The sequence below is a fragment of the Pectinophora gossypiella genome, chromosome 4 (genome assembly GCF_024362695.1).
Source record: "Pectinophora gossypiella chromosome 4, ilPecGoss1.1, whole genome shotgun sequence".
In the NCBI taxonomy this organism is placed as follows: Eukaryota; Metazoa; Arthropoda; class Insecta; order Lepidoptera; family Gelechiidae; genus Pectinophora; species Pectinophora gossypiella.
In genome coordinates this window covers 3,452,570-3,470,509 of record NC_065407.1, presented here as the reverse complement: position 1 = coordinate 3,470,509, position 17,940 = coordinate 3,452,570, and the positions used below count along the sequence as shown (strand labels likewise).

The window sequence follows — 17,940 nt, the reverse complement described above, 5'->3', positions numbered from 1 at the left end:
AAGCCATACTAGGACTCCTGTCCTCTGCCTCTGAATAGTACTGACAGTTACTGCTGCCCTCTGTCAGGTTCCAGGTTACAGTCCCTGTGACATGCCCCTTCCGTCCTGCATTACCGTACCGATGGCTCCCATCTCCGCCTCTGCAGCCGTTGAGGTCTTCACCCGTATCCCTGGGCAAGGGTTCTACGTTATACCCCGTAGGTCTGGGTCCCTATTCGAACTCAGCCACCATCTCACTCCGGCCTACTGAAGTAAGAGGCGCCCACCCCCGCGGCAAGGACGCGCCGAACAGGAATTGCCCCAGTGGAGGGCAGAGAAGATGACTCTGTTCCCCCTGGGGCCGGGTTAATGGTCTTGTATGGAACCAAGACCAAGGGCTAAATTGACCAATAAATCAAAATTGAAAACTAAAAAATCAAAAATATCATATACCTACCACTCAAAAATAATTTCATTTTGGCCTCTTTAAGGCAAGAGTGAATAGGTACCTACTTTCTAGGTAAGAATGTCCCATTTTCAGCTGCATCGTTGACCACTTCTTTGAGTTGAGTACTTACCATCAGATGAGATAGTGATCAAATGCTTGCCTATCTTCCATAAAATAAATGAAAAATTACTTATGTCATTCAGGTATATTAATGTAGGGTGGTGGTGTAAAAATAAAATCACTTGAATGTTCAGTCATGAGCAATATAATGTACCCACTTTAGGACCCTGTCGCACTAACATATTTGACATTTAGTAAGAATTACAGTTCAATTTGTCAAAAAAGGTAATGTGACATGGTACCAAAGTGTATACATATTCATGCTCATGACCGTTCAACGTTTTCTTATATTTTCTTTTTTGGTTTAAAAATTATAATCGCTTCTAATCTCTAACCGCCGCCATCTTCCTTCCTCTTCCTTTCTCTCCCCCTCAGGATACGTTCATAAACTTCACCTCATACACATCACGTTCATAATAATCTTTCATTCCCACATTAATGAAGAAAATAATGTCGTTTACAGAAGGGGTCGACAGGCACACTAGTTCTGACAGAAGAAGAGAAGCGCACACTCCTAGCAGAAGGGTATCCCGTGCCCACGCGCCTCCCGCTGACTAAAGCCGAGGAGAAGTCACTCAAAAAGATCAGGAGGAAAATTAAAAATAAGGTAAAAGACATTAAACACACACTACACACACACTAGACACTTTAGAAGTTACGAAACTATGTTTTTAATGAGACTTTGACCAACACTGGATCATGCAAGCTTCATAGGTTTTTTCGCGTATCCCTTATTATTGGTCAACCAGATAATACAACCAAAAGCTTACATGATAGTGGCTCTGCCAACCAGCTATTGACTTCTCCGTTGCCAAGGAAAGTTACATTCATGTGCCACCTATCGCGTAAGTGTGAGTGAGACCGACTGAATCTAAAGTGAGACTACGAGGGGGGTGAGGTAAATCTAAATCAACATCGACACGAATTGGTGCGGGTCGCAGAGTGTCCGTTCAATACGTTATTCTATATTAGGAAAATGTATTTATTCTGTTAGCAATCATTTCAACGTAGTAGCTATTTTAACGGGGTATTAGGTTACACTCCACTCCATTCAGTTATAAGGGTTATCAAGTTATCCGAAATGCTTGAAAAGTTGTTGTAGAAAGTCGACAAGCGTGTCTTTAGATAGAGAGAAATAAATGCTAATGAAACCTAATAGGCTAATTTCCAACTCAAGTCATATCAGTTATTTTTTTCTAATCGTCAAAACACTAGATTACTATGGAATTTGTGTAAAAAATAACATTGTGACGTCATAGAAAAACGTGAGAATGTCGGACATACTATTACGTTTTTCGTTAGATTTAGATCTCTCTTTTTTTAGTAGTCAGAATTTCATAATTTATTTTAAACCAAATACACGACCCAATTCTACATAAACCAGGAAAGTAACCTTACTGGTTCTGCTTTCAGATTTCAGCACAAGAAAGTAGACGCAAAAAGAAAGAGTACATGGATCAACTGGAGAGGAAAGTGGAAATGCTCATATCAGAGAACACAGATTACCGCAAGAGGGTGGAGACTTTGGAATCGAAGAACGCCAACCTACTGAGCCAGTTGGCCGCTCTCCAGGCCCTGGTGACGCGGGGCGGCCGCAAGTGACGTCACAAGCCGAGCTCTCAGTGACGTCACCGTTGTAATGTGTCGCCCTCTGCCCGACGTGTCCGGAACACTCGCACAGAGTAGGCACATTTCTTGCGTCGTTATAGTCGCTAGCACCAGTAGTATATTCGAAAATTCTATTTTTGAAAATATTTTTTGATTTTTAAATTTAATTTTTCTTTTATTTACTTTTCAATACATACATTTTTAAAGTATGTCTTTCAAATTGCTATTCTTATTTTCACATACTTAATCCGTATTAGAAAACATATAATATAGATTTTCTTATAATGGTGCTAGTACTACTATAACGGATGTTACGTTTGACGTCGCTATACGTTACGTCTTACCCGCATGCGCGTAATCAGCAGAGATCCTGCTAGCTACTTTCTATAAGCAGCGTCTGTACTGGCGACACGTCCAGGGGGCCTACAAAGGCAATACCTATTGCGATTCACATGGAAAAGCAATAATGCTGTTTGACATTTGTCAACATTAAGTACTTTTATGTGTGCAAATGTCAAATTACAATATTGCTTTTCAGGTGAATTGCTTCTATGTGGCCTGTTTAACCCCCCAAGTTTCGAGTTAGATCACAGTGCCAGGATCTAAAGGTAAACTTTTGCGCCTAAAAGTATTATTGCGTGGGTGGCCTGTGATTTGACTCCATCGAAGCTTACTATGGCTGTGAGGAATTAAAAAACAATGATGATTCTCACAGTTCGGCGTCTAACGACTGCCTTCATGGAGTGTATATTTAATTGTATATTTTGGATGTATTTTACATTTATAACGGAGGTGTCCAAGAAAGAACTGTTAACGTTTGAATGGTTGCTCATTATATGTTAGTGTAAGTGTTCCGTGGTGCTGGAGCGCTGTGCCTGCATCTGCGCAGGTCATACTGCAGTGCATACTGTCAAGTGCCACACTAGATATTTATTTTTGCAACTGTGCACCGTTTCGTCACAGACATGGAGGCGACGACTATATGACAGGGAATAGTACTGGGGTCTTAGTTAAGTGTCGATTGTTATATCGCGTGTTGTTTGAAATCTCGTAATATATTTTAATAGTGCTGTAAAAGCGTTACATAATGTAAGTCTTAATATGTGCGTGTTTTTATTAAAATGTGCAACTAGGTTAAGGATTTAAATTGTTACCCAAAGCATACGTTATATTAGTATGTCGCTGTGGCTTCGGATCGAGTCCAGTATAACGGTACTCCTGGCGATACCGTCCTCAAGTGACATCGACTACACCTAAACATTGGATAGAACAATAGCCGTGTGACTAAACTACTTACTATTAAATGATTTAACTTCGTAACGGTGACATTGGGATACGTGAACCTTGTAATATCCAACTGCGTTGTCTGGTGCGATGTGATGTATTCGGGAATCTTAGTAGCATAATAAGTAAGATGAGACCAAGTACGTACGTCTTACTGAATAATATTGAATTCCATGAATTTGCATTTAATAGCGAAATGTGTATCGTCCTAGAGATTTTATCTGTTAAGATATGGTTAGATATATGTATCTAAAGGCCCTTTATAAAGACCGATTTTTATGACAAGTGTTTTTTCGGTAATGTCTAGTCTCTCGTAGAACAGGGCCTCGTTGTCGAGGCCTCCAGATAGAAAGATTAGCTGTATTCTCAGTTCATACTGCGCTCTGTAGATCGACAAGTACAAATAATGGCATGCCTTCAACGAAACTAACGTAACATACATACAATAAGCCCTTACAGTATTTTATATTTGCAATAGCAGCCGTAATATTCCAGCTTCTCCGAGAATTAATGTCAGAATCTCGTGCAGTCAGAGCATTAATTTGTTTTTTGTTTGGTCTTGCCAACAGCTAGTTTGCGCTTGCAAGCGCGCGACCACTAACATTCTCTAATGTACTAAACATTCCATTTTCCTTTATGTAGTATAAATGAGTGACTTAAAGTGAGCTCGAGTACTTATTACTCTAATCATAGAAGTATATCGTAACTATAATGTAACATTGCAATTAACATCTCTGTACAAATTACCACCTTCATTATACATTTATCTTAAATCATAAGATATTATACTTTTATATAGCATAATCTTATATACATCAAGAATATATTTATTCTGTACATAATTGTATTAATTCAATTATAGGAAAATTATACACGTGAATATATCAGCATATTTATTTGCTATTAATGTTTTAACTTTTACGTGCAATTACAACGGTCTCTTTTTAAATTAAAAAAAAAATGTTCTTCCTATTTAGAATTATAAGAGAAATTCTATTTATATCGCGCTGAAAATATATCGTTATTATATAACTTATATTCCCACTTCTCCAGGGATCATTTTATAAAAGAATTGAGATATATTTTAAGAGATTTTTTCTAAAGATGTTTTAGAAAATATACAATATATAACACTGTTTTACGTGTCTTTATCGCTATACGATAGTCTCTAGTTTAGTGTATTGTTAGTGCTACAGGAGGTTGACATGGACTGCATGCGTGCCTGTCAGCTGTGGGTTTACCAATATGGATTAAGTGTCGGAATTAGATATGTAAATGACAATTTGAGAAGTATCCTTTACGGTATAGAAAATATACATACTTATTTTAAAGAATAAAGTATTTAACGTGTAAAATATTTAATTCCTAATACGGCATTTACCGTCTACAAAAGAGTGATTTATTTGAGAAACGACTCATATTAACTGACTAAAATAGTTGATATTTAACTTATGGAATTTATGTTTAATGATGTGTCGTGGAGCTGCTTTATACAGGATGCAACCGTTTCCGTTAAAACCTTATAAACCCCGAAAATATAAAAACAATATACATTTTCTTACCATTTTATAATGGAATAGTTGATGGACGCAACTGAATAGAGTATACAACAGTATGTATAATACCTATTAATCGACACCCGCTACACGGGTTCTGCGTCGCGCCCGGCGCTAATTTTTACGAAGGCTTTCCCCAATAGACGCAGCGAATGTGGATAAACGTCGTACGGCTATTGGTCGAAGCCCTCGATATAATTCCGTGTTGCGGGCGCAGTCTGTATAAAGCATCTTACTCCCTAACACGTTCTTAAAAATTGGTACATCTACATATTGGCTGGTCGTTTCTTACACTGTGTAAAAATATGCAATGTGTATGAAATCGAATTATTATGACGTGTAGGGGTGTCACGACATAGTGTAAACGAAAAGCCAAACATGCATACTTTATGTTAGTAAGTGAGCACCGCACGCACTGGGTGACAACCTTTGGTCTAACAGTGGTCTTGTAATGAAATATATTGTTTATTTCAATACAACCTATTGGTCAATATATTACTTAATATCTATTATAATTATATTAGAAAATATCTAGCCTTAGATGAATCGAACTTATACGAGGCACGAGGGGAATAAAATTCGTGTCCGTATAATTGTTATTCATTTAAAGTGTAATTTTATTAATATAGTTTTATTTGTTAAAACTATTCACTGTTACCTTGAGTCATGATTTGTTGAATCGTTTGTTTTATTATTATTTTCCAATGACATTGCGGATTTACTGTCACCCTTGAGCTAAATAAAGCGACAAATGTAAGTCAGTGGTTTTATTTTATCATGCTTCTTAACCTACCACTGAGGGACTTTCCAGGCTATGTTCCTGAAAAACTGTGGCGCTGTACTTTACCAGGGCCCCGATACCGACCCCGCCGGCGTGGTCGACGATTTCCCTCATTCAGCGCTTATCGCTATCGATTAATTCTTTCAAATATTTTTCCTCTCAGACGACGCCCTGAGCCGAGCCGGACACCCTCAGGCCTGTTGTCTTAAACGTTGTACCGGGTGAGAGCCTTCAGCGCTCCCATTTATCCGGCCAAGTAGTTAATGCCATCTGCGGCAAATCTACAATAAGTCACAAAAAAAAGTGGCGCTCTACAACCTTCCTTGTTTAACCTTCTAATTTCATGAATAACAGACTATACGTGATGACCCTTTTCATTCCAACCAGGCACAATTACATCTTCCCCTCATTATTATTCAGAAGCAATATAGGTAGCAAAATAATGTGATCCAAATATCAAGAAATATTTTTTTTATTTATCTTCTTACCATTTATTGTATTTTGGAATTGTTATGTTGATAATTGAGTTAATAATTATGAGAAGATTCATAATTATCACGTTAATGCTGAATAGAATATGTAATAAAGGGTTATGTTAGACAAAAACGGGTAAGGATAGTTCAAAAAAAAGGGTTAGGTGAGATCAAAAAAGGGTTAAATTAGATCAAGAAAGGGTTGGGTTAGATAAAAAATGATTAAGTTAGATGAATAAATGGGTCCAGTTAAATTGAAAAAGGGTTCGAACAGTAAAATGGTGAATGGGAAAACGGTTTTTTTTTATCAAATTTCAAATTCAAAATTCAAATTCAAATTTGCGTTGGCGTGTTTTTTCTTTATAAGTACTTAGTGTAGTTTGACGTTTATAATGGAAACCATATATTTTGTTTTGTTTTAATACTTTATTTATACTTAAAATTTATATACGATTACACTGAAACACTATAAAAATTACATAGAGTTTTAAGACTAGATTATTTTTTAATCAATATATTTTTATACTTCAAGTAAGACACCGGTTCAGTTTCGTGACGTTTGAATTCATGATAGTATTGTAATAGGTACATAGTTTTAAATTTTAAACACTCATTAGATAAGATAAACTGCCTATATAAGTCCCACTGCTGGGAACGGACCCTCTCAATCAACCGGAAGGAGTATGGAGTAAAATCCACCACACTGCTCCACTGCAGGTTGGTGTAGATAACACTCATCAGTCTTATTTTTAATCATAAAAGTTTAATATCAAAATATGTGGAAAATATCTTAGCGTAGTTTCTTATAACTTAAAATGGAAAGCTGAGCAAGACAAGGTAATGTCGTTTAAAGAACTGTCGTCGAGAGATTGCGCAATGTAATACACAATAAATATTTATCGTAAATTGACGTTATAATATCATTTTTTGTATTATTTATTGCCGATGTAAGGTCAAAATATTTTTTATCGTAATGTGTTCGCCGCTTCAAAGATATCCCGAATTCGAATCACCAGCTGTCAAATGCGCATTCTCTCGACGGCAGGACTTTAGTCGGAGCGCGTTGAGCGTGACGCTCAAAAGTTGAGCTTCTGAGTAAGCGCTTTTATACGTTTGCATTCGCTACTCAACACCTCACTCCCCTTCAATAATGGTCTTAGTCGCGTGAGACTGTCCTCGAGATCCATAGACCACTGGACTAAAACGTCTTTCACCCGAAGGAGTACCATATTTCTCCACTGCACATTTAGTGAAGATATTATTGCTTTAGTAATGCGGGCACAAGACGTTATGCATGTCTGCCAAATATTTTTGTTCAACATCATCATCACAACATTCACAATAATCTTAGAAAATTCTAAAAAGGCATATTATTCAAGAGCTTCAAAGAGTAATAAACACTTTCTTCTTGGCCATGACATGAGCGATTATGACCCACAGGGCCGTTCCCCAAACGGCTTCAGCCAGGTGTATACTATGAGTCCTCATGTGGGGGACTTTCCAGTGGAAGGGAAAGAGATGAGAGCAAAGGGAGTGGCCGATGTAGAGGGCGATGGCGTTGAGGCCTGGAGCCCTAAAGGGTCCTCCGCCCCACAGCCGCCACGCATCAGTGAACACGTAACAGATGCTGAGGAGAACCAGCGAGCAGGCTGAAGTTACCAGCACGAACGACATGGACCTGCGGTAAAAAAGTTCAAAGTTATCAGCTTTTTAGTAAGTAGATATTTACTATGATAATGTGAGCGCCTTGAGTCAGTCTGTCAAAGGCCTTTGGCGGTTCAACAGTAACCCTGACACCAGGGTTGATAAGGTCGATCATTAGTCTCACAACTCACACGAAAGAAGAAGTTACAAAGTGTACTCACCAAAGGTTCTTATTGATGGGAATGGACCCATGTTCCCTAGAGAATCCAGCAAGCAGAGCGCCGACCAAAGCGAAGACCAGCGCCCACGCCAGCCACCGAGACACGCGAGACTTGTGGGAGCGCTGCAGCAGCACTGTAGCTCCTGCTTGCACGCCCAACAGGGCTTGCACTGATGAGGTTAGGCAGCCTGGAATAAGCGGTAATAAATGATACTATTAGATACATTACAACATCGTTTCAAATTAATCTTTACAAACACCAACTAGAAGAACGGTTACGTGCTGACTCACTGATCACAGTATTGACCATTATTGATGGTGTATCCCCAATATTTTTGGGCCACAGCTCAAATAAACGCTCTGGCTACGTCGCGTCGCCGACGATAGCCAAATATTTAATTTGAACTGTATGGTGGGTAACTTACTTGGCGACGCTTTGGCAACTTAGCGACGTATTGTCTACCTTTTCGGTTTTTATCTATCTACTCCCATTTCAGTAGAAAAATGTCAGGAATTGCTGATTACGAGAGTGAGTTTGAGTAAAATGCTTTTTTTTTGACGTGACTCATTGTAGATTTGCCGCAGATGGCATTAACTACCTACTTGGCCGGACAAAATTGAGTAAAATGCGTATTCTGAGGTTAATACATAAACACACACAGTGTTATATAAAGACTAAAAAAATTATTTACTTAGGTGTAAAACATAGGTGGAGTCTGTATCACGGAAGAAGTCTTGCATTATAACGTATCGATATTTTCATAGCGCGGATTATTATTTTAAACCAATTTTATCTTAAGGGTGCCTTTCCACCAGAGATGCGCTATGCAGCTATGCTGTTCGCATAGCTGCTGCTGTTGTGTATGGATGTATAAGCTGCGCTACGAAACTATGTGACCAAAACGAAGATGCGCCTCCGCAAAGTAGCTGTGCTACGAGCTATGCGGGCATACTGTAGGTACTCTGCTCGGAACGTAGCTAAAGTACGCATCCACAGCACGCATCCATAGCACACACCCATAGCACACATCCATAGCACATATAGCACATCCTTCCATATAAAAAACATATTTTAGTTGAATCCGTTTCCATCGGTGCTATGCTATGTGCACCAATGAATATGATTGGTGGATATCAAACGCATCCGCAGCATCGTAGCATAGCACATCTCTGTGTGGAAAGGCACCCTTAGTCTTCGTTTTATACTAAGGCGGTGCATCTCCAGTTATAAAACTACGTAAAATGGCCTACCTAAGAGTCCCTCGGGGTCCGTGGCAAGTCCCCCGTAGATCCTCCTAGCGTCGCTTCGTTGGAACAGATGTGAATCGCCGAGTAGCAGGCGGTCGATGTACCCGGCCGCGCCGCCGCTGCAGTTCGACGCCACCCAGTCGTCATGTTTGCCACCGGGACCGAGGTAACCACTGCAAGTAACAATCAGATTATATACATACATATGTTTCAAAACACGAAAAATTACCGGAAGCGTTGTGGGGTCAACGGATGCAAGTATAAAAAGCTATTTCGCGCGAAGAATCAATTACTAATAAGTAACTTTCAACAAAAAATCTACTCACTAAACGCTCCCAATATACCTACCTACTGCATAATTTAAAAAACTGCTTCTATTATTCACGCAGTTATCAAAACAAAACAACAAAAAAACTTACTTCTGAATTCAAATACTGATATACTTACGATAAATCTAATATTTTATGAACATGGAAATTAGCATAGCAAACGTTGATAGCCTATAGATAGGTATTGCTTGCTGGTATTTATACATGGTCGCTATTAATATAGGTACATGTAAGTACCTACATGACCGTGACCATGTCGTCCTCGTGAAAGCACTCTATAAAAATAAAGACTAAAACAAACAACTCACGCGGGACAGTGGGGGTCATGGACCGCGAAGGTGATGACAGTGTGGACGGTGATGAGCCCTGCAGCAAGCACCCAGCACCACACGCACGATAGCACGTCCTTCAGGGCTTGACCGCACGCACCCTGAAAATATTTATATAAGACACATAAGCTCATATAATCCCCATTGAGATAGCCAGAAGTACGTTCATCGTCAGATCTTCTATCGTGTGGGTTGTGAGGCGGATTAACAACCTCATCAACCCTGGTGTTAGGGTTACTCATGTAACGACTACGTACTTACATCAGTAAGTAGTAACCGGGACCAACGGCTTAACGTGCCTTCTGAAGCACGGATCGTCTTACTTTCGGATAATCAGATGAAATAAGTACACACTTCAGCAAGCTTTTTGTTAGACCAACGTGATAGGTGGTGATAGGATATATATTCATTTAAACTTCATGTTGTATATAAATGTAATGTTAAGTAGTCTATAATATAATAAGTATGAAAGTACTTAGGTATATTAACTAATAAATTAACCAACATTAACTACTAAATAAGAATGTTTGGTATTACAATTCAATTTCAGATACACATAACAAAAAAAGCCTATTTCCCAAATTAACATATTATCAGCTAAATGTAGGTATAAATATGTAAAGTGTAGGTAGATAGGTTTAGGCAGGTTATATTTAATTAGGGACCCTAATTAGGATCACATACCTTACGGCTTTCAAGAAATCCTCCTTTATTTGATTTTTCGTATGCGTGCTAATAAACAAAAACAATAACTCATTTATTAAACCACTTAATTAAAATAACGCTTGCCTTCTTAATTCAAACACTAAAAATAGAAATAGTGACAGCAAAGTAGACTTAATTTCACCATACCCATACCCGGCTTGGGTATGGTAAGATTAAGTCTACTAAGTAGTATAAAGTTAGTATTAAGTTTTTTTTTTTTAGTACCAGGGGCGATGTAGTTATAATAAAATACTTGGGAGTGACGAGCGCTTAGAAACCGGGGGAGATGTGAGCATGCTACCGGTAGCCGCTGCAGCACTTCCAATATTCTCAGCTCGTGAAGCATATCACAGCCGTAGATCTTATTCACTTACTAAAAAATAAACAACAGTAAACAATATCACCATAACTCACCCGCGGCGGAGTATAATACTTGGGAGCGGTGAGCGCGTAGAAACCGGCGGAGACGAGGTACGCCACCGCCAGCCGCTGCAGCACTCCAAATATCCTCAGCTCGTGGAGCATGTTGGAGCCGTAGATCGTGTTCAGAGACATGCCCAGTAGGAACATTATCACCGACCGCTGTGAAGGAGATACTCCGTATTATGTATAACGCTTGCAAATTAAGTATACTGAAATCAGAAATCAGAATCATTTATTCAACGTAATTATCATGGTGTGATCAGAATCATGTATTCAACGTAATTATCAACGTAAGTATCATAAACTTGTTGAAGATCAATGTAACATTTTTGAGTTTACGTCATTTCGCAACGTGTTATGGCTGAGGAGAAGAAATGACACGAAACTGCAACAGCAATACATCTTTTAAATCAAAAGTTATTTAATATCTAGAGGAACACGTTCAATACCAGACATTTTTATCATTTAGGTAATCATTATTTTTTTTTAAATTTTTAACTTATTTATTTTCTGACTTTAAAATATTATCTGCTATTTTATTGTTAAAACGTAATACATTACCCTTGTGTCAATGAGGTTGCACACTAAGGTGTATAGGAGCCGTCTAAAACCAATCAATAATGTCAATATGGAGAACATAAATTCAATAGAGCTTGGATAAACTATCCAAGCAGTTTTAGGTATACCTAAATGTACTGGCAATTATGACGCTACGGTTAGCAGTTCTTTAAAATAAAAAAGTTGACCTTTAAAATTAATATTTCCTTCTCATTCGCACAAATCTTTCGTGTCACCAGGAACTTAATTTCTTAACGGGTTCATTTAACACCTCATACTCAAGTCTCCTGTCTCTATTTGACATCCTCATTAATTAGCTGACAAGACACCGGTCCAATTCACATCGCGACACCGACTGACCATTGTTCTGAGAGTTCCAAATGAATAGTATCAGCCTCCTTTCGACTATCCAAACCAGGCCGCAATACTAGGTCGCGTCGAGCTAATGATTCACGCAATCTAGTATTAAGAATCACGTATCCGTTGAAGCAAATGACGTTGCAATTTTCAAACTAAACAGAACAAACAAACCAGTGTATGCTGCAGAATTCACATTATTAGAGAGAGCGTGCGTTGATCACGCGAACATAGAATCTCAATTAGGAATCTAAATGCGTGACAAGCAACGTTGATTTTGTAGGTGAGAGATCAAATCGATAGAATAAGGAAGTTATGTTATGTAATAAGTGTGAAAGTGAACGGATCGCATGCTGAGAACTTGAAGTTCTTTGGTGATCTTGCATAAACTCGGCAAATACTGCTACTGTTGCCGTATCGCCTAGATCTTGGGAAGGAATTTGCATTTTGCTGGGAAAATTCTTGTTTTATTGGGTGTAATTTCGCAAATACGTATTATGATTCAGTTGATCCCGTAACAGGTGTGATCTAATTGATGTTGCAGCTTTACGTAATATCAATACTGGTTTTTAAAGGTTAACTGACTCATCTTGTTCGCAGTAACCGGTGCAGTACGAAATTTTGCAGCGTTGTAAGATTGCGAAGAGAGAGCTTACGTAAGTTCAGAGTTGCATCGACCTTACATTGCGCCATACTGTTTCAAATCATCATCTCCCTAGCGTTATCCCGTTTTTCACAGGGTCCGCCTACCTAACCTGAAGATTTGACAGGCCCGGTTTTTTTATAGAAGCGACTGCCTGTCTGACCTTCCAACTCGCGAAGGGAAAACTCTCGGGAATGTGGGTTTCCTCACGATGTTTTCCTTCACTGCTGAGCACGTGATAATCATTTATGATCCAAACATGATTTCGAAAACAAATTCGACAGTCATTGGTTTAGGCCTGTGCTGGATTTGAACCTGTGATCTCAAGGTGAGAGGCAAGCGCAATACTGTCTCAAATGAGAAACGAATATTATTTCATCGAGATTTTGTAAGAGACAATATTTAACAATGAACTGGTGTCCGAAAAATAAAACTTAGCAAATTGCGTTAGTTGAAATGATGTCGACGCAAAAGTACAAATAAACTTGCTTTTGAGAGTCATAAAAAGTTAAATATACCTGTCGGCTAACAGTTGATGCAGACACCTTGTCTGTTTCATTCTATAAAGTAAGTAGCTGTTACATAATTTGCAAAAATATTCAGTAAAACAAGCAAACAAGCACTGTATGAGAATGTTACGTAGATCGTTCCCAATGACATATTCCAACCATCAGTAGAAAGATCAAGAAGTCGTAACACATAATAGATATAATACTCACTCTAAGGATATGCGCGCAGATCTTCCACCTCGGGACGCCTTTAGCGAAGGCGCTCTTGACAGACAGGGGTACACAGACACCCATGATCCAGAGAAAGGCGGGGAACACCAGGTCACCGGCACACAGGCCGTTCCAGGTAGCGTGCTCCAACCACCAGTAGCCGCCAGCACCATCGTTCACGAAGATCATCATTACTATCGCCAACCTGAAATATTTGATGAAGATTGGTGCAATGACATTCAAAGTACCTACTTAAGATCACTAAATATACCGGCTACCCACGGGAGTTCTTCACAGGATCTGTCAAATATTCAGGTTAGGTAAGCGGACCCTGTGAAGACAGGATAACGCTACGATAATGCTTCCAAGAAATTCGTTGAAATTGCCTGTGCAATAAGGATTATGACTAAATATTAGCTAAATTCGAAACGTATTAATTGTAACCGATTTTTAAATGCTAGAGAAGTTATTTTTACCTATAAGTGAAGATGTAGTTCAATACGGTAGATTCCAATTCAAATTCAAAAATATCTTTATTCAGTAGGTAACATAGTTACACTTTGAATCGTTAATTTTTACATAACGAACGTCTCATCCGCCTGAAACTACTGCAACTTCTTCTAGAAGCGAAAAGCTGACATTAATTTTGTATATTTTGAATTAAAATAAAATATACATCTTAGAGGAGAATTATGATAAAGATATGTAAGTAATTTTCAAAGAGAAAGTTAAATTTAAAAAAATTCTGACTCGGATGAGCCTTGAAAAAAAAAATTAAACAAAAATACAAAAATCCTTTTTGCCATGTACCTAGTTAAGTCTCTTTTGTATTTTTTTTCTTTTATTTTGGTTCAATAAAGTATATTTGTAGTGTATTCGATGTTTAACGATTCAGCACTTCCATAGGTGGGTGGTGAAGATGCCATGACTGATTGACGTTTACAAACGGGTAATTTCCGTTTACCTACAAAGGCACTCAATTGAAACCAACAATTACTTCACCATCACGTATCATACTCGTATATCGGACATGATGAAATCGTTTCCAGGCAAATTAAAAATACTTCATTTGTTTCAATTTATGATTCTGTTTAAACAATATTCTCTTCACAAGAATGAAAGAAACGATTATTATATAGGGACACCACAGTAACAAATGTGGAGCAAAATACGAAATAACACATAACTTACAATCAAAACATGTAATAAAATCAACTTACACAAGAGAGTACAAATAAATACATTAATTTAATAAATAATTTAGTGTAGGTATGGACTAATATAAATAGGCATCAGCTCTTATGGCAAAGTTCATTCATGATTTATTTTTGTCAACTATGATACCAAATAGCATCTGTTTAAAATATGTATGTATGTTAATAAGTACTCAAAAAGGCATGCCGGAAATCAATGGACACATTTACGCAATTCTGCTAAAAAAGGAACTGCTTCTGCGGAACAGAAGAAAGAGGTTGGAAAGGTTTTTTGATGAGGCATTTTTAGCCCCGTGTTCTCACCCTCTGAAGGTGTCCAACGCCCGTAGTCGTTGTTGGATGGCCAGCTCCTTGTCTCCATAGCGCAGCTTGCCCGTCCGCCTCACACGCGACATGATCAGCCTGCCCACCCCGTACAGCACCCATGCTGCTCCCAATACGCCCAGCAGTAGGAGCAGAGCTGGAGACAAATGTTAAATTAATAAAAAAAAACATTTTTATTTCAGACTTTCATCCATACATTTGTTAGTAGAAAACCTTAAAAGTAAGTTAGTATCAAATTAAACAATTCTATTTAAGTAAATAAAATTATTAGAAGTATACATTAGTCATATAGTCTATTCTAGTTGAATCCTTATTAGGTCCAACCAGAACAGACACCCATTGCATTTGCCCAAATTAATGAAAATAAAAATTTGAACAGTGATTGAAAAACATCGAGGTTTATTGTTTAGAAAATGATTTCTTAAAAATAACTCTACTACAAATCTTGATATATTTCTGCGATTTCTACTTAAATAAGTATTCGTAGAGATTTGAGAGAGGGAAACATGAGGGTAGCGACCAACAAATTAGATTATTTACTATTAACATAAGTACTTACGTTAAAATTATAAATTAGACTATAGACCCATGTTACTCGTACCTACTATGATGTCATAGAAAAAACGTGAAAAAATTTCTTGGCATTTTCTTCATTAAAATTCACTTCACTGTCATAGAACAGTTAAGGTCGATATTAATTCTAGAAGAATTTGGCGCGTAATATCACGGCACGGCATACCAAAATTTCAAAATATATAAAACAAAAACCGACTTCATTAGTTTTGTAATAGTGATTATAATTCCATATTAAACTGAAAATTCGTGTGATCCTTGTCTGCTTTTCAGCCTAAGCTGCCATTCAACCCAGAAATAATATAAATGAGTTGTTTGATCTAAGCGAGACGTCACCGAAATATCGCGCTGTTGCACATCAACCTCTTCAGAGAGCAGATAACACACTGTAAACCCTCGATAAAATTCCTTTACATTGTACATTTGTGCTATCAATACATTGTTTGATCTAGTAACAACAACATCTGTTTTCAAATCAAGTTTTACTTTTATTATGTTAATGACTATGAAAACATTTGTACTAGTGAGTGTGATATTCTTAGCCAGTAAAGTTGTTAGCGATTTGAGGATCGATCCTTTAGTTCGCACTGATCAAGGGTTAATGAGGGGTGTGAAAGCTTCTGATGGCCTGTATTCTTATTTTCTCGGAATACCTTACGCACAAGTGGATCCGACTAATCCCTTTGGTGTAAGTAAATTAAAGAATCACTTACTGATACTGTAACTCTCCGTCTCTCTCTATCACACTATCAATCTTCTTTGAAACACTGATATATTAACTACTTTACAATGCAACTAATTTTCGTCATATATAATTATTATTACAGGCTGCTCAACCGCCACAAAGTTTTGGTGACAAAATTTTCGATGCTGACGACGGATCTGTGATATGTCCTCAACTAGACCTGAAGCCAGGGTTAGCTCCAAGAGTTGGAAGATATCGTGAGAGCGTGGATTGTCTTCGACTGAATATTTATGTGCCATATGAAGCCAGTCACAAAAATCTATTACCCGTTCTCTTTTGGATTCACGGCGGTGAATTTGAATATGGATTTGGGATTCAATATCATCCGAGAGATTTGGTCAACCAAGGTGTCATAGTGGTTACCATCAACTATCGATTAGGCCCATATGGATTCATGTGTCTCGATAGTCCTCACGTACCTGGAAACCAAGGCCTTAAAGACCAGTACCAAGCGATGAAGTGGATCAAAAGTAATATTAATAATTTTGGAGGAAATTCTGACGAAATTACTATAGGTGGGCAAGGCGCTGGGTCGTGTTCAACGATATTGCATCTATATTCTTCTAAAGATAAACTATTTAAAAGAATTATAGCCCAAAGTGGAACACCTCTAAGTGAAGGGATGTTCATTGAATCTGATTACAAAGCAGCTATAAAACTAGCAGAATATCTAGATTTTAATACAACAGACACAGAGGAAGCTTTACAGTTCCTAGCTAATACACCTTATGAATTAATAACTAAATCCGCTACCGAGTTATCTTTAATTCTAAGACCTTGCAAGGAAAAATCATTTAGCGGTGTGGACAATTTTGTTGAAAACTATCCATTTTCATTATCGAACATAAAGAAAGTCGAGGACACGCCGATGATAATTGGTCACCTACTTTTTGAATTCGTCAGATTTGTGTTTGACGGTGATGATTATTATGACAAGGATTTCTTTTACAAGGAAATCAAAAATAACTTTAATTTGAGCCATGAGGAAGCTACTGAAGCTACAACTATCGTCCAGCATTACTATATCGGTGACAAACTAATAACTGCAAACGAAAAGTTCAAAGTGTCAGCATTCAAATCTGATCTTACATATCAATATCCGATACAAAGAATGATAAATGATCTAATTAAAGAAAATGCGGCTCCTGTTTATCGCTACATCTTCACAAATGAATCAGTACACACAACAGAGTTACAATATTTATTTGAAATGACACATCCTATTTACGACTATAAACTTATTGATGGCAATGTAAGTACATCACATCAGGTTCAAGAACGGATGGTCAAGATCATGACCACAATGTGGGCAAACTTTGTAAAATATGGGTAAATATAAAATTTTTGTTTTACTATTTTTTTTAACAAAGTACTTACCTAGTAAAAAATATTGCAAAATTAATGTAACATTGTCATAATATATTCTATAAATATAAATGCCTACTTCAGTGATAAGTACCTAGTTAGAATTCACTTTAACAACAAACATAGCATAAACAATGTTCCAAGTATTATATTAGTAACAAATGGAAGTTATTATTAAAAAAGACATTATATTTAAAAAACAACAACAAACAAACAATGTAAATTATATTTAGTAGCTATGGGTTATTACCCATAGCTGTGTAAGTGCTTAAAACTATCCGTATTTTTTGTTGTC

At 37.5% G+C, this 17,940-nt stretch overlaps 2 protein-coding genes across 2 annotated transcripts in view; one reads left to right on the top strand and one right to left on the bottom strand.

The window, feature by feature from the left end:
* LOC126366296 (cyclic AMP response element-binding protein A) overlaps nucleotides 1–2,597 on the top strand; it is a 147,463-nt gene extending 144,866 nt beyond the window's left edge. Inside the window, exons 6-7 of the mRNA XM_050009389.1 lie at nucleotides 1,011–1,154; nucleotides 1,961–2,597. Coding sequence (XP_049865346.1) covers nucleotides 1,011–1,154; nucleotides 1,961–2,149 — 333 coding nt within the window. The 3' untranslated portion in view covers nucleotides 2,150–2,597. The remainder of the gene's footprint in view (nucleotides 1–1,010; nucleotides 1,155–1,960) is intronic.
* A 4,056-nt stretch (nucleotides 2,598–6,653) lies between these two features.
* LOC126366238 (heparan-alpha-glucosaminide N-acetyltransferase) overlaps nucleotides 6,654–17,940 on the bottom strand; it is a 33,537-nt gene continuing 22,250 nt past the window's right edge. Inside the window, exons 4-10 of the mRNA XM_050009289.1 lie at nucleotides 14,942–15,098; nucleotides 13,425–13,629; nucleotides 11,139–11,306; nucleotides 9,999–10,120; nucleotides 9,365–9,534; nucleotides 8,115–8,301; nucleotides 6,654–7,927 (exon numbers count right to left, since the gene is read on the bottom strand). Coding sequence (XP_049865246.1) covers nucleotides 7,633–7,927; nucleotides 8,115–8,301; nucleotides 9,365–9,534; nucleotides 9,999–10,120; nucleotides 11,139–11,306; nucleotides 13,425–13,629; nucleotides 14,942–15,098 — 1,304 coding nt within the window. The 3' untranslated portion in view covers nucleotides 6,654–7,632. The remainder of the gene's footprint in view (nucleotides 7,928–8,114; nucleotides 8,302–9,364; nucleotides 9,535–9,998; nucleotides 10,121–11,138; nucleotides 11,307–13,424; nucleotides 13,630–14,941; nucleotides 15,099–17,940) is intronic.